General features: G+C 41.4%; 1 protein-coding gene across 1 annotated transcript in view; it reads right to left on the bottom strand.

Annotated features, from left to right (window-relative positions):
* Positions 1-5856: 5856 nt before the first annotated feature.
* The window catches only part of POLR3B (RNA polymerase III subunit B), a 73145-nt gene continuing 57751 nt past the window's right edge, over positions 5857-21250 (bottom strand). Inside the window, exons 24-28 of the mRNA XM_068142309.1 lie at positions 19258-19361; positions 17795-17961; positions 15391-15504; positions 11087-11260; positions 5857-6418 (exon numbers count right to left, since the gene is read on the bottom strand). Of these exons, the coding sequence (XP_067998410.1) occupies positions 6289-6418; positions 11087-11260; positions 15391-15504; positions 17795-17961; positions 19258-19361 (689 nt within the window). The 3' untranslated portion in view covers positions 5857-6288. The remainder of the gene's footprint in view (positions 6419-11086; positions 11261-15390; positions 15505-17794; positions 17962-19257; positions 19362-21250) is intronic.

The following is a 21250-nucleotide window of genomic DNA, read 5'->3' as shown; positions in this document are numbered from 1 at the left end:
AATGATGGATTGCACATGCACCAGGCAGGGGGTACCTTCTTTTTGGTTTGAAAGAAAAGTAACGTGAATTACAGCTGACTTGCTGTAGCTGTAGACTTTTCTGAAGCCAAGTTTTGTGGAAGGTCAGCCTTAAATGATCTTCCCTTATTAATGCTTGTGAAAAGGATTTTGCTCACCTCCAGTTCCCAGGTTCATGGAGAAGTGCAGTGCCAGTGTTGTCAAAATGGATCAGTGAAAACATCTTGTTTACATTGGTCAGCTTCAGTCTGCATGAAGGAAGGGTAGTCTGCATTCCTCTGGGTAGTCACAGGAGTCTAGAAGAGCTCCTGCCCCCAAAGCTGCTGCCCAGAACATTTGGCCTAGTAGGCTCTTGCTGACTGGAGTATGAGGAAAGGGCAAGCAGTCATCAATTTCTAGGCTTACACCAGATTTAGCTTGCTTTTGTTGTGTGTGGCTGGTACTAGTTACCAGAGGATTTGTACTGTGTGTTGGAAGACGAGCCAGCCCTAAAAGCTATTATAGGCAGCACACAGAAAAGATCTATTCCAGACTGCATCTACGCTGCCCAACAGCTAGATGTGAAGCTGTTATATCCTTTTAGATGACCAACTGATAATGAGTTTCTTTTGATCTGTCTGCAGCACAGAGAATTACCTTCAGTGCCTGCCCTTGACAGGCAGAATGAGGCCTGAATGCAGAGTTTAGGTTTCCTGTTCACAAGGAGTATGTGCAAAACCTTAGCTTGCTAGTAACTAAATAATTTCCATGATTACAACACAATTCTATACATAAATAAAAAATTAGAACCTTACTGTTTAGCACTCTGATTTCTTTTCTCAAGTTTTGAGTTATTTTTCTCTTTGTAGTGTTTTGTTTTTAAGTTTGAGTGGACAGTAACTACCGTGTACCATCTGGAATGGCAAAGCACATGCACAGGTCAAGTAGCTCCCCAAAATTCATGCTAATGAAAGACAAAGGCTTTAGCAGCAGGGAATTGCTTTTGATTTGGAACTCACATGCTGCTGATACACTGACTGGGAGAAGGGGATAAAGACATGCACAATGAAGTTATTGGATAAAATATGTGATCATTTGAACCACCTCAGGGGCATCTGCCTTGGGGAATATACAAATAAAGGGAAAGCTGTAATTAGGAGAAATATAGGGGTTTGGTTGTTATTTTTGTTTATCCCCAGCAGCAAGATGCAGAGAGCAACGGGCTGCTTACAAGCTGGGAAGGATTTTTTGGAAGGTGGAATGAAGGCCCAAGACCATTCACAAAGAAGCAAACAAATTTTTGCTGTTGTTTTGAGATGGGAATAAAGCCAGGTAAGCAACTTTAAAGAAAATTCCCACTGCAAAAATAATCTCTTTGCTTTGGCCTCGTCTTGGAGAATTTAACTGAGAGTTTGGATGTTCTGGGATGTCCTTTCATACTTATGGAAGGCAGAGCAGGTGTATTTGCCTCCTGCATCCACATACTGAGTTCTTATGTGATTGCTGAGAGGCAAGATTGATCTGCTGGCTTTGATACTTGGGAGTCCACTGGGGCATACACAGTTCAGAGTAAGGTTGACAAAATAGTCCACCCTTATTCCTGTGCCTTTCTACTCCTTCCCAAAGAATTCCTCTACTGAAACTGGTGGATCCAGGATGAGATGGAAAAGTTTCATAAGAAGGATGGATCGAAGTCAGAACTTGGGTTCAAACATGCTCAGGTTTCTAGCAGCACCTCGGTCTAAACCATGGATCCATTTTCTGGGCTTCTGAGCCTTAGACACAGAAACTGGAATCTAGATCTTCACCGTGCCTTGCACACGTTAAGCCTCTCAGCACTGGTCCAGATAATAGCAAAGAGTCACCATCTGGCTGGATTTTACGGTTTGATGAAGTGCTCAGTTTTAAGGCAAGCACGTGTCTGGTACCTGGGGACCGCAGAATCCTGATCCCAGTTCTGGCACAGCCCTTCTGTGGCCCTGGGCAAGTCACGTCCTCTTCGGAGGAGGGAATTCATCAAGTGCCCCATGGCCCTGCTGAATCGGCAATGGGCTGTAAAACAATCCTCAGCTCCAACTAGAGCAGAGGCCGGCTGGAGGGGCCTCTCGCAGTGCTGAGCAGCTCAGTGCCACAGCCCAGAGATGCCTTTGCTCCCCAAATGGCTCTTGTAGGTCACTATGAAAGGGCTGCAAGCCAGGCAGGTTGTTTCAGGGCTTGTGCTCATTTCTCCTAGGGCCATCCTAGCCCTCAAAAGCCTTGAGGCAGAGAAAGTATAGCCAGGTTTTCAGCCCCTCCAGCTTGGTTTTACAGCTGTGTGACAGCAGTTATTCTTACCATCAGACTTTGCAGGTGTGTTCTGAGGAAGGCTTGCAAACCCATTTTCAGATGCATTATCATTAACTGATTAAATATTCTTCAGTCCTTTCAGGCTTTTAATTGTGATGTACTCCCATTTTGCTATAAACTAAAGATGTTTCTCTATTTACCATCAGGAAACCTGAGAAAAGACAGAAGGTAATTTCTCATCATCGTGGGTCTGTGCTTTCGATTGGTTTTCCTCTCTGTTTAAGCAACAACTAAGTAGGGAGTCCAAAGAACTAAAAGCTCTTTGCTGCACATTGAAGCTTTTTTGGTAAGCAAAGCTCTTAATGAGATATGGACATTGCAAACAAAACCAACTGTGCTTAGTGGGAGCCCTTTACTTTCCACATCTTAAAACTGTTAAATCTCAGTATGCTTATACTTCATATTATATCCTCTTTGAACACCAGAATTGTCCAGTCTGGTTTCATGTTTCTATGAAGTTTCTTTTTCCAGTGTCTAAAAAAACCCCAAACATTTACCTTAAAAAAGGGTTAGAATGATTTTCAGTGAAGCTGTTTTTTTTTTCTGACCTCTGAACAAGTGAGCTACCTTGTCCACAGCTGCCAAACTGGCAAAAGATCTGCACTTTGCTCTGCCCTGTAGCATTCTGTAGCCCATCCCTGCCTTCATTCTGTTTCTCACAACAGCAGAGCTGGAAGTAGCTTTGTAGTAGCAGTTTGAAGGGGGTAGCTTTTAATGTCGTTGCACTGAAGTAAGACTTGATTACTGAATTCTAGACCCATAAAGGCTTCTACCTTTTAATAGCATTTAGTCATAGAATCACAGAATGGCAGGGTCTAGGATCACCTAGGGCAAGCCACACAGGAACATATCCAGGCAGGTTTTGAAAGTCTTCAGAGAAGGAAACTCCACAAGCTCTCTGGGCAGCCTGTTCCAGTGCCTTCCATCACCTTCACAGTAAAGAAGTTTTTCCTGATGTTAAGGTGACACTTTTTGTGTTCCAGTTTGCATCCATTACCCTTCATCCTATCACAGGGCACCACTGAAAACAGACTGGCCCTTAGTCTTTTATTTGTGCAGTAAATGGCAACTTATACTATATAGAGGTAGGTATCTCTTCCAACAGCAGCATACACATCCAGCTTATCTCAGGAAATATTAAGCATTTCAGCTGGGACTAACACCAGTGGCCTTCATGCTAAAAAGCATTTCTAAAAAGCCTCTCCTGGGTACTAGATACAAGAGAGAATGAAGTTGCAACAGAATGAAAAGTTGATGTTAGTTTTCTAGCACAGCTCCTTGTGCTAATGCCTTCGGATTTTGCCAAGTATTGTTCAGAATACTGTATCTTTTTCAGCAATCAGACAGTCATGGCAGGGTTGATTTGGGCAAGTCTCATTACAGCAGTACAGAGGTTAGACATAAGACCTCATGAAGGCATTCACTGCACTAAAAGAGGGGGGGAGGGGAGGTTGGCTAGGAAGATAATTGAAAGGGCTGCAATGACGAGGCTTACCAGAGGAAAGCAGTTTGACAGCTCTGGAGTTCTGAGAATGTATTCTACCTCATCAGTCCACATGTCATCATTTTTTCCTGGCTGCAGTGGGATTCTTTCCTTAAATTGCCACTTTGACCAACTGTATTCCAGGAACCCATAGCTGTTTGATCTGTTTCTGCTGCTGGTTTTGTAAAGCTTATTCTACTGCCAAGAGATTACTTGCAGGTGTCTATTATGATGGAACACAGATAGCCTCTTAAAGAAGCAAAAATTTCAACTCAAATCTGCACTCAAGCCTCTGATGTATGCACAGGCTTAGGTTAGACAGCAATGATGTGTAAATGGAACTGCAGTAGGTATCACCAGACTAGCTGCTAAGGGGTGACCCTCATTTACTGCCAGACATACCTAGTTTCTATGTTCTACTGGATCCATCACTGCTAAGGCCAGCCCTTTCTTCCTAAACTTCATCTTCTGCAGAGGACTTCCTTCACCTTCACAAAACCTTTCATCCCTGTGCTTTCATCAGCTTGAGGTAAACTAACTGTAAGGTGGCCCCTCAGGGTTGCACACAGTCCTGTTCTCTCAACAGTTATTCAGGGACAAACTCCTTTGCTCCTCTCTTCCACCCCTACTATGTCTGCTTAAATTCCTGCAGGTATAATTGGACACATTGCTTAGTCTTTAATGTCCTGTAGCTCTGACCGTCTAACCTAAGAGACTAATTAGGAGAAGGCTAGCTACCCAGAACACCTTACCCTCAGTGTAGTGTCCTTGATCCAGGTGAAACTCCCTCTGCAGCAGCCTGTAGCCTTTGAGCCTCACTCCCTCTGCTGGTGCACCCGAGCCTCAACTTGGCAAGCTCAGGAAGCAAAGCAAAGGTTCTTAATTTGGTTGGGGCTTTTGGTTAACCTCTTTCTCCAGTCTGAAGTAAGAAGTCACTCTCTTGCAACTCTTGGTAAATAATCCTGAGCTGTTTCAGATCCTGGCAGATGTGCTTCAAGACCTTTTCCAACCCAAATGTGCTGTGTTGACATCAGTGTTGTCATTAGTCCAATTGCAAAAAGCAGCAAATGTAGTCTATCCGTTCAGGACCAATTTGTAAGCCCAGACACAAAACTCCTGGTTCAAGCATTTTGGTGGAAGCTTTAAAAGCAAGTCCACTCTAGCTGATGCTCACCTGTGCTTCTTAAACAGTTAAGACAACAGCAGCAACATGACTGCAAGAATAGTGTCAGGACTGGCATGCACAATTCAGCCATACGAGGAGCCAAAGAGCATCTCAACTTCCAGATCGCAGGCACTTCTGTAGAGTGCTGCCTTTCTCTGAAGCACTCTCTCTCATGCACATGCTTCATCTTCGCTTCAGTGGGACTACTGCTTTGCTCAAAAGATTAATCATATGATTTGCTGCATAAGGGCTCAACTGAGTATGAAGTGACTCTGTTCATCCACTGCTTCAGTTCTAGATCTCATGAAAAAATTCAGCCGTTTCCTTTCCAAACCCTTTCAGGTCATTCAAACCTGCTTTACTGTCAGTGGAGGATTTGTTGCTCTTCATTGGTTTTGGTTTTTTCTTGAAGTTTTAGTGATGCCCATATTTTAAAAAAGGTTCTGACCTCCTAGGACAGCATGTGACAGTGCCCAGTGTTTGCAGCGCATCTTTTCAGGGCTCTGGGCCAGTGTATTGTTAAATCTGCTCCACTTGGTAGGAGTAGAGTGGAATGTAACCTGTAAGCTGTACCATGTCCTTGACACGTATGCAGTCATCTCCCGTGGACTCCAATGGGAACCGCATCTGTTTAACTGAAAGCAGACTGACTTTATAACAGCACCCTGGCTTGCCTACAGCTACACCTGTACTCTGAAAGCCCACTCAAAATATCTGACTGCAAGTTCTTGAGAATGCAGTTTCACTGACACTACTTAACAAAATGTTAGCCCTTTAACAAAACGCTTTAGGAATAGGAAAATGGTTTAGCTGTGATGAGAAGGCTTTACAATCCTTACACAACCATCAGCACATACTCAGGCATTATTATTTAAAACATTTATTATTCTTTCATATTACACTGCTATGGAAACATTTTTCATATCTATGAATAAGGTTTCTATTTAGCTCAGCCCAAGCCCTAACCCAGCAAAGCACTTTTCAAAACCAAGCCTTGGGATGTGTGAAGTGATGCAAGTGCTTTGCTGGATCATGGCTTTATTCCACAATTCCCACATGTCTTGTTCACTCAGACTAATACAGGCTTTGAGAAGTCCTCCTAGTGCATTGTACTAACAGTTTCCCCTGTCAGCTTAACAACACGTAGAGCATGTAAGAAAGAGTTTTACACTGTCTTGCACCTCCCCTCAACCCACTCAGGTTTTAGAGGTATTCCTGTTCACCAAAAAAACATCTTCCAGTTACGTAAGCTGGATACAAACTTCTGAAGTACTCTTCCCCATCTTTTTCAGCTTCTTCATTCATTGTACTTAGCTAGTTTTAACCTAGGTATGATGTTCATCGACTGCAGCTCTTGGAATAAGAGTTTACAGGCATAAGGGATGCGCAGAGAAGACACATGACATGACGATTTGCAGTAGTGGCACCTGGGGAAACAAACAAAGGCAAAGAGTTGGTGCATAACAGAAGCTCTGCAGAACAAAACTGCTTCCACTGGTTTCTTTGTCCATCTCCATTTAAACAGTGAGCTCGGCCCTAGAAAGGGCCATATGCTTGAAACACACTTTAGCATTTAAGCAAATCATAACTGTAAGCCCTTAAAAAATCTGACTGAAGATAACAGGAGTTAAACCTTTACTTTTCTTGGAAGAGAATCACAATGCTCAGTAGCTGACATGACTGACACTTCTGCTTCTTCTCCACTCACATAACAGCCAACAGAAATTCAGCATTGTGTAATGAGAGAAAGGAGGTGAATGAAGTTAAGTATCACAGAAAAGATGGCTAATGGTCCAGTTTCTGTTACATGTGTGCATACATATACACATACATAAACATATAAATATATATACATACATAAACATATAAATATATGCAATAAAGAGACAGGAAGAAAGAAGGTTCACCAATGGTTTTTTCCTTACATGCAATTTCATTCTATAATGTCTCTAATCAGCTCATACTCTAAAAAAGAAGCATCTCTTGTCTTGCATCACTGCGTGTGGACAGCCCAAGCTTTAGTCAAGACAGGGAGCCAGTAAATCTGCTTTAACACATATTCTTTGTGCTTTCTACTCAAATAATGATATTAAAATTCTGTGGGAAAGGGATTTTTTTTCCTCCATATAGCTATGGCCTTGGGCACATAAGGAATATACAGATTGTTCACTCACCTATCTTTCTAGTATTGGGACTCAAGTTCAGTAGTGGTAGCAACTGTTAAAATTATTTTGTTCCACACTCTGTGTACACACACATGAAATTTAAAATCTCTCTTACAAATATCAGTTGCCTCTTTCCCCTGTACATTCTATCTTCTGGTTCTGGAAAGCTGAGAAAGCCAGGCCTTTGGGAACACAGAGTGAGTCAGCACTTCTTAATGGTCTAACGAAACTCTTGTTTTGATTTTGTGTTTCAAATTTCTATTACTGGTGTAAAGTCATAGCAGGATGAAGGTCCAACTACAGAGGAATTAGCAAAATTCCTGCATGCTTCTGTGACACAGAATGAGGCCAAGAATCAACATCTACAATAAAACCAATGTTTAGTCGTTTGTTTCTGTAACCAGTGAAACTGACCTGGAGTCTGTGTAAGTCAACAGGGACAGTACCAATAGAGCTGGTTAGTGTTAATAAGGCTCTTGGTTCTGAGAGCTAGCATTAGTTTTCCAGTTACTTCTTCACTCTGCTGCTTCTCTTTCACAGACATACTTAAAGAGATGGTTATTTTTCAAGAAAACTGTGGTTGCCTTGACCTCCACATGCTCCACACTTGAGGTATTTATTTTTTCTTTTTAAACCCAGAGAGCTTTTAACTAATGGTGCGGAAGACTTAATTACATTTCTGTAGTTCACGATGAAGAGTGAAACTTCACTAACTCCAAGTTACTGCTTCAGCTTTGCCTAAATCTGACTGTAGTCAGTAAGAAGGTAATAGACTGAACAAGGTGTTTCCCTGAACAAGCTTTTCCTGCAGACACTGTTAAAACAAGCTAGCATGCCTTTAAAATAGGGGAGACCTCAATCACAGGTTCACAACTACTCTCCCAGTTCAAGTTTATAGGGATAGGTAAGTTTTTATGGTGAAAGTAACCTAAACAGAAGCTACTTTCTGATAACAGAGCAAGCACTTTCTCTTAACAGAAGCCTGTCAAACTCTGGAAGCCTAAGGCACAACTTTTCTGCTATGAGCAGATGTCTGGCATCTGATTACGCTAGTAGAGACTGAGGAGCAGAGACTACTGTACCCAGGCTTGAAGTTACACCATTCTGGACCTGCTTTCCGCTGGGATGAGGCTCACCCAGAAAGGTTCAGAAGCAGTATGCACAAAGCTTTGTGAAACTGAGATGACAGAAACGGAAGTATCTGAAAGATCATTTGGCACTAGAATTGATACTAAACTGCCCAGGAAAAGGCAACTGTGCCAAGGCAGAATCTGAATCACAAGCAAAATTTTCCTTCACATGTATTTTAAAATGCTCACACTCTAGGGATCAGAATAATTTCTCATCATCAAGAGTCCTGTTCCTACACATCTGTACAGCAACAAAGATGGGAAACTTGTGTAACACTGGTATGTCACAGTAAGTTTCTTTTTTTTATGGGGACAAACTCTCACTGCCACAACAGTCCCCTTTCCCTGATAAAGTATCAGTTCAGGCCCCAACACCAATCTGCTGCTACTATCATGTAGGGAAACATACCCAGTGGCTTGTCATCACCTGGGAGGAAGGGCTCATCTTCCTGAAGACAAGTGCCCTTAATGCTGGCCATTAAACAGTGTTTGTAAAAGGTTTCTTGCAGTAATGTCTTATTAATGCCAGAATCACTGAAAAGGCCCCTTTGGGAGTTTCTCTTAATGACCTGGTCTCTACTGGGATGCTCATTATAGGGCCACTTGCTTCAGCTACTGGTACACACAGCCTATCATTTAGCAGAAACTCTCTCTTAGGGCTTACTCTCTTGCATCAGACAGCCTTTCACAGAATCAGACTGCAAGAATGTTTGACTCTGTCTGGGCAGTTTCTTTATTTAAAAAGAGTTACTAAACTTTGTTACAAACTTCAAAATACATTAACATTACTTAAAAAGTGAGATGCAGTACTATTTTACAATCCTAATTTTCTTCCAAGTGCCCATACTTCCTGTGGTCTCTGAAAATCTTCAAGGACTGTCCTGAAAGCCAGGCTGTTATAAAAAAAATTGTTGAGCTGCAACTGCATGTGAGTTTTTAGGGAAGTGCTTCACACAAAAGTGATTAGTTGTTTGACTTATGGCATGCCCTTCATTTCAGACAACTTCCTTCAAGTGTTATTGGCATTGCAGTTTTAAGAGACCCAGATCAGAAAAAGTACTCAGTTGTTACCTACAGGGTACACGCACTTGAGAGAAACAAGCCTCCAAAAAATACTGCACAAAAGCCAGCAGGACAATGCCCAACTGAAAATGCCCAACTGTACTCAGATGGACAGAGCAGGCCTTTCATCTCCTCTGAGTTTCACATCTATCTACCTCTGTCTGAAATTCTGCTCCACAAAGAGCAGAACTGCTGCTGCTGTGAGCAGACAAACATAATGCTTGGTTTCTGGCCAGAAGCAACACGTTTCAGAAGATAGGGCTGACCAAGGGCAGAAATGGTAGCTGTCACTTTTATACATCTACAAACTGAGAACACACCTCACTTCCCTACTTCATTATATCATGAAAGAATCACTCTGGAAGCACTGAAGTGAATAAAGTCTAATTTCCTGCCTTTCAATAGATTGCTGCTGATATCCAAGATGTGGCAACTTTCCAACAATGTTCTTCTGAGGCATTTAGAAATGATCTTTCTCCTCTTCCTTCCAAATCCTCATCTTCCACTCACATAAATATTAGGGTAACTCAAAGTCACAGCATTTATGTTTTACTCTCAGTCATTAGATTCCAGGGCACCTGTTGTCACAAAGCTTGAAAGAACATCGTATCTCATAAATTAGTTTAGCCTGGCTAGACTAAAACCAAACTAAGGCAAAACATTTCCTTTGCCTCTGAAGAAAATAAAAATAACTTTCCCTATCTTCTAACAATAGTGGTGTGTTTCCTGTATGCCTCAGGGCAACGTTAAATCTAGCATCTCAAAGATGCTACACAGAGCAAAATGTTACACATGGTAAGCTCCACATAGTTTTGCCATCCAGTGTTGTGCTTTCCCTACAATGGAAAACCAGTTTGTTTGCAGGAGAGAAACCCAGTACTGGCTTAGGACCCAGAGTAAGCCAGCAAGACCATTAGCTAGTCTAGAGGTAAGTTTCTTAGGGAAAAGGCATCTGGGCAGAAACCAGATGATTTCCATCCAAACAGTTGCATGTCTTTCAGGCTCCAACATGGGACTGATTTATCTGATGCCTTGAAGAGGAGCTCCTTGTTTTACAAGACTACAAAGCAAACGGCATTGGAGAGGACCCCAGCCAAAGAAGGTGGTACATATGTGACTGAGCTCCAAAGCTAAAAAACAAGAAAGCAGGAGCTGTTGCTTTCTTCTCTGCCCGCTCTTTGTCTTCAGCCTTGTGAGGTTCAACATGTGACTGTACCAGGAAGATCTCTAAGTGGCCCAGCTAATAACCTCATTTCTGAGTAGAGTGCATTTACAGCTATTTTCCCCTTTTGAAAAAAGACCATATGCAGGATAAGAGGTTTGCTAATCCTCTGCGAGGATGGGAAGGAAAACAGCAGACAGAGAGAAGGTAGCCCCACAAGCACAGCTGGCTGTGGAACACAATACTTGTGCTCTCACAAGAGGAGACACCCCTGGCCTATTGACTACAACTCACTTGAGTCCTAACTTCCATCAGACCATAACAATGAACCACCACCACCATCACTAATTTTCCAAACACCAGTTCTGAATACTGACATTGGTTTTAATTAAGGTCTGAGCACTTTGAGAAGCACTACAACCAAGAGCCAGGTTCTGTTACATAGAGGCACATTCACTCTGTACCACTTTGCTCTATGCACCTGAGGTCAAGGAATGTTTTGAAAACATGAAACTTGTCACATGCACAAAGTGAGGAGGGCACACCACAATCCACCAAAAAATCTGGACAACTTACCAGCCAGAGTACCCCAGCAAGCCACACTGCCCACAGACATCCACTTCAAAGGCATCACTTGAAATCATCAGTCTCTCCAGTAAAAGCATGCTGGCTCCATAACCTATCAAACAATCCCGCTCCATCTCTCCAAGACGTAAACCACCGTCACGGGATCGACCTTCTGTGGGTTGCCTTTGAAATAAACATCGGAAAAAACGCAGTAAGCATTCCAGAACTCACAGCCTGAAACTCTATTAATGCCTGTCCTCAAACTGCAGGAACAGTCTGGGACCAGTGGACAACAGCTTTCTACAAACCAGAGGTGCTGATCTCACCAACACACTATGCAAAGATAACTATCTTTGCTCCTGCGCTAGCAACACGATGTAGTTTTGTGAGTGGCAACAGCAGCATCAGGCCACGACTCTCGGAATGCAGCTGAATGAGTGACAACAAAAAGAAACTGTACAGAATCCAAGACAATCTGGACACAGATTTGGTACTCTTTTTTGACCAGCCATTCTTTAGTGTGCAGCTAACTAAATGAAACAATATTCAGCAGCTAATCATCGAGCTAATGTTCCAGCTGAACAACAGCTAAGACTAAATTCTTAAACTAAAACCATTTTTGATCTGACAGAGCATACCACAACAAAGCAGCAACCAAGTAGCATATATATTACTAACTCATTATTATCCTGTTTTTTCCCTTGTCTGACAGTTAATTGACTCATTTGCATATTGTATACATTCCTGTTTTTTTAGTTCCTCAAGCTCTCTTTTTTTGGTCTGGAAAGACTTTCTGTCCTCATGGTGCTAGAGGAAAGTGTTACCAGAGCAATGCAAGTACACACTAAAGAACGAGAGGTAAAAGGCAAGGTGCAAAATATTGCTTAATATTAGACTGTTTAAGCTTTTTTTTTGTGTTGTTTTTTTTTGCTGGACACAGCCAAAACTTTTAACATCTTGTTTGTGACACTGCAATTTCATTCAGTATCTGTTCCATTCATGTACTGGCACATTGCTGTAGGACTTAGCCTGCAAACATCGGAGCGAACTATGAAGCAAAATCAATCCTAAATTCCTGAAGCACAAATGCATTGCATGTAAGTATTTCCATCTCAATATATTCCCTGAAAAATGAAAGCAAAGAGAGGGAATTGAAAAACCCCATGTCACTAGCAATCAGAAGAGGCTTCACTGCTCAGTGAAACCCCACATTTGTGATACCTGCAGCAGTGTCACCCATCTGGAACATCCAATGACCAATATGATTCACAACCTTTGGAGTATATTTGGTTTATATTATTTCAAACAAGTGAATTTGTTAAGCATACTGAATATATAAATAATAAGTTTTTTGCCAAAAGTGTAAAAAACCAAACCACCAAATCAAAACAAAACCCCAAAACCACAACCCCAACCCAGACCAAAGTTTCTAAAGATGCAAATTTTATTTGTTCTTTAGGGGAAGTAGTTTCCCTTTCTCTGACCACACTGGAGCCTTAAAACTAATCTTGTAATTAAAATCATCCTTTTCATTCATATAACCTTCTAATTTTCCTACTGTTGGGACAATGGATAGAAGCTGTTTACATCCTGATTAAAATCCCTAGGGCCCCTCCTCAGATGATGGCACCATCACTGTTTAGACATTGTTTTAAAGGACTGACCCCGTGGTGAATGCAGTGTCAGTTCTGAAGTCCCAAGAGGCATGTTTTAAAAGTAGTTTGGGCCTCCAAAAGCACAGGCATTTGCTGCATTGATGGAAGTGACTGAGTTCCTTTTACCAGCTGACTTCTAGAATATTAGTTAATGCCCAAGCCTGTCTTCAAACGTTTCTCCAGATGCTGTTCCACAGGGTAACAACAAAATCGTTTTATAAACGTGAGGCCAAATAAAAGTCTCAGTTAAAGGAGACTGAAACCTCTTGAAAAGTGATGGGGTCTCACCTCCAGCCCTGTATCTTCTGACAGATACAGGATGTACCAAACCAAACCAAAAGCAATGCCTCCCCCCAAACAAACAAACAATAAAAAACCCCAAACAAAAGCCAAAAACCACACCAAACCCCAACTTGAGTATTAAGCTCTTAAGTATTTCACTCCCACTGCCAAAATGACCTCATTGAAAAAGAAACAGACCAAAAAAAATTCCTCTTTCCCTAAAAAGTAATTTTCCAAAGTACCAAAACTTTCAATATTGAGGTTGGGTTTTGGAAAAAGAGTCTATCTTAGGCTCCCTCAGTCTATCAGATGTTTCTTTCAGCTCACAAGTTTGAAAATCCCTCATACCAAAGGTTGTTTAAAATGTTAAACCATTATTTGTGCTTCTCCTTTCCCGCTATACACACGTACACTGCAGCTGTTGCCCTGGGCAACTACTTCCATTCTTAATTTTACATGTAACATTCTGAAAACAAAACAGTCTCTTGAAAATAAGATTGGGAAATCACCAGAAAGAATTTTTTGTTTTTAAAGTTAGCATGATTCTTAAATGCTAAATAAAATGTAATGACTACTAAAAAAGGGGAAAAAAAAAGACCAAGCAGTCTTCGTATTATTTAACTGCTGCATTTAGGGAAAAAATAAGCTTAACAATTATTTTCAGTGGTTTAAAGCACATTAAGAATTTATTAGCACTAATTCTGCATTTTCTGGAAGAGCATTGGGTTCAGCTTTATAGCCCTGCTCCGTGTTTCATTGGCCAGTGGGGATGTGTAAGTCTAGCCCCCTGAATAAAAGCAGGCCTCAGCAGATCTCCCTTGCGCCTGTTACAGACAACCAGTGGCTAGTTTGAAATGGAGTTGTTGGCTGAAACACAGATCTCCAAGAAGTGGAGTATTACCTAGAAACAACTGCCTGAGGGCTTACCATGCTCCCACAGCCCCAGAGTGCAGAAGGGAGCCTTGACCAGGGTCATCATGTTACTCCCTTGCAGTATAATAGGAACTGGCATATCTGATAAGTTCAAAAGACGTGCAGGTGGCAGCTCTGACAATGTCCATCCAAACTACTACACGTGCAGGAAGCTTGTATTGATCTCTTGTAAGGAAAACTAAAAGCAGTTTATCTATTAAAATGATTTAGCAGGACTGGGTACCTAGGCAACACCATATATAGAACTATGTTTTAAATTAATTGTCAATTACTCACAGCAAACAAATTAAGCACAGCGTTTCATTTAACAAATGCCAATTCAGAGGGCAACATCCTGGTGGTTTTTGACTGTGTTGACAAAGAGTGCTGCTTTGCAATTCTACAAACTCTTGTTTTAATCAGTATCTAGAATCAGTGGTGTTCAAAAAAACTCAAGTCTTCTGCCTTACTCCAGATGGAAATACAGCTTTGCACTGTCAGTTAAGGTACATGTGATTTTTAATGAAATGCATTTCAAGACAATGACAGCCAAATTCTGTGTTGGAAGCTGTTACAGGCTTATTTTTTAAAGAAAATACCCCAAAAACCAGCACAACCATTAACAATGTTAGAGGCAATCTACTCTCCAGGAAGTGCAATGGATGATAAAACAATAGTTGAGTATGAAAGCTGGCAAAGCAGACTCTCTCAAGCAGTGGCTGATGGCAGTAAGAAAAGTTTAATTAGTTGAGGAGAAAAATAAATAAATTCCTAAAAGACTAGTCAAGAGGCAGCACAAATTGAGCATCCACTAGCTTTCCTGAAAGTCAAATAAAGAGCTCTAGTGATGTACTATGATACTACTGACTGGAACAAAGAATTCCCAGAAAAATAAGGAATGGGGGAAATCACACTATGTTCATCTTCACATGTAAACATTACACCTTGACTTGGGATTTAGCTTTCCTTTAAATCAGTATCTCTAAACAGCTGAGAAGCTGGGGAGACAACACAAAAGCAGATCAAGGGATGAAGACATGGGCTACATCAATATTAGTTAACCAAGGCATGCTGGAATACTAAAAGAAACTTCTTCTTTCTACTCATAACCTATTTTGTAAAAGTACGAACATTGAAGAAAAAAAAGTCCTCCTAAAATATGCACAATATGAGCAATGTGACAGGAAATGCCACGGCATGCACAGGTGGTGTTTTTACCAACTGCTACCAGAAGTCTGAGAAGCAAATTCAGTCTTGGACCACATAGAGCACGTCTGGACATTCAGAACAACCTCCTGCCACAATCCACTGTGAGAGCTTTTAGCCTTTCTGTAACTGTATTAACAGGTAATAGCCTTTGGTATTAAGAATCAAAAGATACACAAATTTTGTTTTATAGCTCTCAGTCACCTGGGCACACTTCTATATGTACACAAGCATTTTGTGCTTAGCCTGCAACAGTACCTGGTGAGCACTGCTCTGGGTCCTCGAGCTCTTGCATGCATTTTATCCAACACCATGTGCTTTAGTTTCTGGTAATACACAGGGCCAAAATAGATGTATGCTTCCAAAGGTTCCCTGAAAGAATAAAACCCAAAACAAACCCAGTATTCACAGTTAGCATTTACTTACCATAAGAGAGACAAGAGTGTCATATATAGGAAGAATCAGAAACAATTTGGGAACCACAGAATGGTTTGGGCTGGAAGGGACTTCCAGAGGCCATCTACTCCAACCCTCCTGCAGCGAGTCCTAGAAAAACATCTTTGGGCTTTTAAGGTAATCAGTCTAAAAACCCCACAGGGAACCCTTCTGAACACAGGAGCACTACACTTCCAGCATCACATCCTGCTGTACCCACCCTAGTGAGGAACAAGCTCCTGAACTCTGGCCATACACTGTACAGACAGGCTGCTACAGAGGCAGGTGTCTGTTTCAGCTGCACCATGTTCAAGTCTCTCGCCTGCCTGTGCAGGACTGCTTGAATAGTGTTATCAAGAAACACTAAAGACCTAAAAAGTGACTTAAGGTATTTGTATTTACATTCCTTCACTTCATATTCACACACTAAGCAATGGTAAGCTTACATGCAGCATAAGTGCTCAAAGTATCATTTTTATATAGGAACACTGTAAGGAAATAACATTTGCAAGCAAAGCTTAGCACTGGCACACTATGAGCTTGATGTTCTTCCTGTCCACTAATTCTCCCTGCCCACCACTTTGAAGCCATAATCCAAGACCCAGATGGGTGAAAACCCTCCCTAAGCACAGCTGCCTCTGCAAGACTGCTCAGCAGCTGTATCCATGGGGCAAAAGTCACTGCCCTTGTTGGCACTGGAGGACAATCCACGTAGAAGGGCCCTTAAGTACCCTGTTCAGGCACTTGCATCACCTTGAGAACATCTGTAAGCAGTGCAGAGAGGGCTACTCCATTCTATGAGGTGAAAAAAGAGCTAAAAATGTCTGTGTTTAAAACTGCCTCAGCTGTAAAACAGCATAAGCACCTAAAGATCAGAAAGCAACAGCTAAAAGCTGCCATTGCCCAGGTAGCCCCTTTAGCACTAAGAATGACCAGATTTAACTCAGACAAACTCACTCAGCACTGATGTGGGCTTTTTTTACATGTATGTGCACTGCAAAAAACAAGCAGGAAACATGAGTACTGCATCTCCATTCACAGTCGTTACTGACTCGACGCAGCGTTATCCAAAAGCTGCCTACTGAGGAAAATAAAACTTAACTAGACATTTGGAATTTGCAAACTTCCACAGGGTTATGAAATCTGCCTTCAGATTTCATAACAAATAGATTATGCATGTGAAATTTGCTTGGAAGAGTATCAGTATCCTACAGCAAAGTCTTTAAGTAGGCTACTACAAAGTTGAAGCTTGGGGCCAGGGGATTTTTAGGGTCAGATGATTTTATTCTCCTTAGGAAACAAGGTCTCATTTATTAAAAGTTACCATGATGCATCAACAGAAAGTGTTTCGAACACCAGGATACTTGATACACAATTTATGGAATATGGATTGAGTAAGGAAAACAAAATCATCTCTCTGAAACAAAGAGAAACAGCATATGGAATATGTTGGTAGGAAGAGTGATTAAAAGTATTTTTTAAAAACAACTTAGAAAAGAGACTTAAACTTTTTCCTTGAGAAGAGGAGGACTGGGAGCATAATAAAAATAGCAGGAAGGCAGGATTAAGATACATTTTGGAAGGGCAGGCATGTGAAGCCATATGGCCTTTTCCTGTTCCTAAACTATCTTATGTTCTTTGAACTCTTGTGTCTCAGAAACCAGTTCGATCAACACAGCAGGAAGTTTGCAGATTAGAGTGCTATGCCAGACTGAATCATTGTGTAATCGAAAGAAAGAAAGGAAAGAAAAAAAGAGCACACACAAAATATGCCCAAGGAACAGACACCTGCCTCCAAATCCACGTTTTACAGTACCATTAAAGTCAACACGATTCCAAGCACAGATCAGATTTGTTGCCAAAAGAATTAAAATTTCTTACAATCCCTCAGAAAGGAAACTTTGATTTTATCTTTTTTTGTTTTGTCATGCAGCAGAAGTTGGGAAATTTCATATGTGCTACAAGGGCCATTCACATTACCACCACACAATCTCTAATAAATCTTAAAATGTGGAACCCCAAAACACTTCAAGAAAGGAAAAAAACAACCAATCAACCAAACAAAGAAGTGCACCATCCTTTGGCATCTTCCCTCCATTTCACAGAGGGGTTTGCAAGTAAGAGAAAGTTCCTGAGCTCTGAGACATGAGAAGATTTTTTTCAGATGTGTCTCAACAGGATTTCCCCACTCCCCTGAAACACCTAAATCTATACAGCAGATTCTTACCCAGTGATACCAGATGTTACGTAGTCCTTCCCTAGGTAGTTATAACCATGGCGAATAAGATCTTCACACACATCCTTAACTTTACTGCCTCCAAAAGCTGTTCCATAGTGAAATCTGCCATCAAGGACCCCAGCCTTTCCAGCCAGGAGTTCAATTAACTTTCCTACCTGTGTAAAGAAAGGCAGAGTTAACAGTCTGCTCACATTGCTGGATTGGTTACAGCGTGTATCAGCCAAAGTGTCCAGGGTGGCAGCCTGGATTATTGCATGCAATGGGGGAAGTGAAAGAAGCCCAAGAATTGTTATAATATAGTTTTATATATATAATCATGTCAGGATCACCATTTGTTACAATATAGTTTTTCTATTCTTCTCATGTACAGCTTCCAGGACAAGATGCAAGCAGGCGAAGACCTTTATTATGTTACACAGCAAAGTTACATAGTCTATCAGAAGGCACATGTGTCACATCTCAACTGGTCATTTTCTGCTGGCATGTGTGTAATTAAGGCATACAATAGGTCAAAATAACAAAACTATTTTAACATATCCAACCAAATTCTGCCTGATCTCTCAGTTACAAGATATTTACATTCTTTTCAGAGTCAAAGACTAAACATAGCCTTCTCCAATTCAACCAAAGGCAAATCTCCATAGCCTTCCAAAGCTATCTGAAAACAACCCTTCTCCCACAAAGAACAGGGATAAGTGTTCCTCCATGAAGGGGGAAAACCAGACTCTTCACAGGGTCTGAGAACACCTTTAAGGTGCAGAATCAGACAGCTCCATTTGTCTTCAGCTGTCTAGAAGAGGAACAGGATCTAGTGTGGCCTTCTGCTTTAGGAAGCAGAAGGCTCAGAGACTGACATGGTACAGTGCAGCAGGAGGAACAGAAGGAGAGAAGCTAACAAGGAAAAAAGATTAAAAGCTGTACAAAGTAATCAGTGGAGGTCTCGCATAAAGTCCAGGCTGTGAGGTATTTCATGTGACTCTGCAGCACAAGTGCAGGACTTGCATGAGCTCTAGGGAGCTGTGTGCAATATAAGTAACCCTGATCTAGAACTATTATTGAAACTCCTCTCCAACATTTGCCTCACAGTCTGCCCCAGGTAACTTAATGGGCATAGGCAACAGAGAAGGAAGAGGGAAAACAAGAAGTTTTCAAAGTTTTCAAATCCAAAGGGTGCAAGTGAAGTATTCAGTTGCTTTCCCCTTAATTTGATACAGATCAAATTGAAAATGCTGCACTACCAGCCCAAATTCCTACCCCTTTTACAGCAGGATGTTTCAAAACATGCAAACCAGAGGGCTGAACACTCATAGAAAGACAAGTGTGTGGCATGATGCGTGGGGAGTATTCTCAGTGGAGCCACGTTTCAAACTTTTGGTTGTCTCTTGTGGCTAATCTGCTTCCCATTCCCTCTTGGGGGATACTGTCCCTTTAATTGTAACACAACCACTAACCGTCATGCGCGATGGGAAGCCGTGAGGGTTCATTATGATATCTGGACAGATTCCTGTATCACAAAATGGCATGTCTTCCTGAGGAACAATCAGTCCACACACCCCTGCAGAAGAGAAAACATTTCAATTCACAAACGGCAAACCACCAGCAGGGCTCACGCTCATCACCAGATTTTCTTTAGTGTTTTCCTCCTCCTCTCTTTCTCATGGACCACTTTTTACCCAGATTCATTACCATGACCAGTGCTCACAACCTGCAGGCTAGAAGAGAGCCCTTGTGACAGGACAGGCAAAATTAGCATACCCTTACATACTGCTCCGAGTGATTTGTGAGTTAGCAAATTATGGAAGAAAGCTTTAGATACAGCTTTCAGAGGCAACCAGAAACTTCTGACCAGTCACACTGGAACATCTCAAGGACGACCTAATTTTTAAAGTTGATGATATAATTACCTGAAGTGGGGGGAGGGAGAGAAAGAAAGTGGAAAGAAAAAAAAAAGGAAAGAAAATAAAAAGAGAAGACAATAAAAAAGAAAAGAAGAAATTTGGCTTCCAACAGTATCTCTCTGGACATACAAAATTATTGTTGATTCAAAATTTACTGTGTGTATCTTTGCTAAAACACTGTGAATAAATCCAAATCAATTTAGGACTTTGACAGGGCCCAAGAGGAAATGAGTAGGGGAAAAAACCCCAACCCTCAAAGATTTTTTTTCAGGTAGCACTTACGTGCTGTGCAAAGATTGCTTTGGATGAATTGCAAAGCACAAGCCATTCCTCAGACTGCTTATATTTTGTCAGTTTATGAACACAGACTGCACCTTTAAAAACTCTGGAAGTGTTTTTCAGTCTCCATCACCATTGGTGGTAAAACAACAACAACAAAATCCCAACCCCCAAACTCTAAAACTATTTAGGAAATGTTAAACAGGATCATGAAACCGAATGTAAAATAATCCATCACACATCACAATGTTTTCCTTCCAACCCTCACAATTATTTCTATAGTGAATTCTGCAGATTAAAATACTGCAGCTATAAATGATCAAGAGAACTAACGTTCAAATTCAGGTGCTAAAATGCAGCTGCCTAAGCTCATATTCCTTTGAACCAAAGCTACTGTTTCAGTTGGACAATTTCTTCCAGAAGCCCTTAGAGCTGAAAGTCTGCAAGCTATTTGAGATCAGCCTGCTGCAACTGCCAGAGCATGCTTTGGGCACAGTCCTGGAGTGGAGGGGGCTCCTGGAAGACTGAGGGTGCTGGTTACATCCCTAAAAAGGCATCCCCCGACCAGCCAGTTCACAGGGGGATATTGGCGTCTGCTCAGGAGGGAGCTCCTCTTCTACTGTCCAAACAAGACAGGGATAGGTGTAAGGGACAGTAGTTAATAGCATGAGAATAATAAGTATGGGGGAAGGGAGAGGGGGAAAATAAGAGGTTTGGAGTGTCTGGGGCAGAGGGAGTGGGGTGTGTGTTGTACTTAGTTTTTAAACCTAGTGAAACTAATTTTCATTGTCTCATTATGATAAATCAATAACATCCTTCCTACCCCTCCCCACCAAGCAGCAATCCTTTGCCCAAAACCAAGAAAAGAGAACTCACTCTCAAGCACACAGCTTTTTTTGTCCTAAACACACATAAAAACTTTATTACATATGTATTATGTCATGCAGATTTTGCCTTATTCACATTTACTTCTAAGAAAGCGTTACATTTCATCTGGGCTTTGCACCACCTGTAAGCCAAAAATTAAATCTTAGCTAACTTAAAATTACTTTAGCCTCTGAAAACCTTTTATATGCCAAGCTGGTTCCCATAGCAGACAGCCACTGTGTTGTTTGTTTTGTGTGAAAGTGAATGATAAAAGATCCATGAAATCGACACAGAAAGGCAGAACAGCAGAAAGAACTGAGGGCTCTCCATCATAGCGGCTTCTACCCTCCGCTGACTTGTATAACAATGGGACCTACACACCCAACTGCAGATCTAACAC

This window comes from Melanerpes formicivorus, unplaced genomic scaffold (genome assembly GCF_026170545.1).
Source record: "Melanerpes formicivorus ecotype bairdi unplaced genomic scaffold, bMelFor1.0.p_v2 SCAF_8, whole genome shotgun sequence".
Lineage (NCBI taxonomy): Eukaryota > Metazoa > Chordata > Aves > Piciformes > Picidae > Melanerpes > Melanerpes formicivorus.
This window is presented reverse-complemented; position numbering and strand designations above follow the sequence as displayed.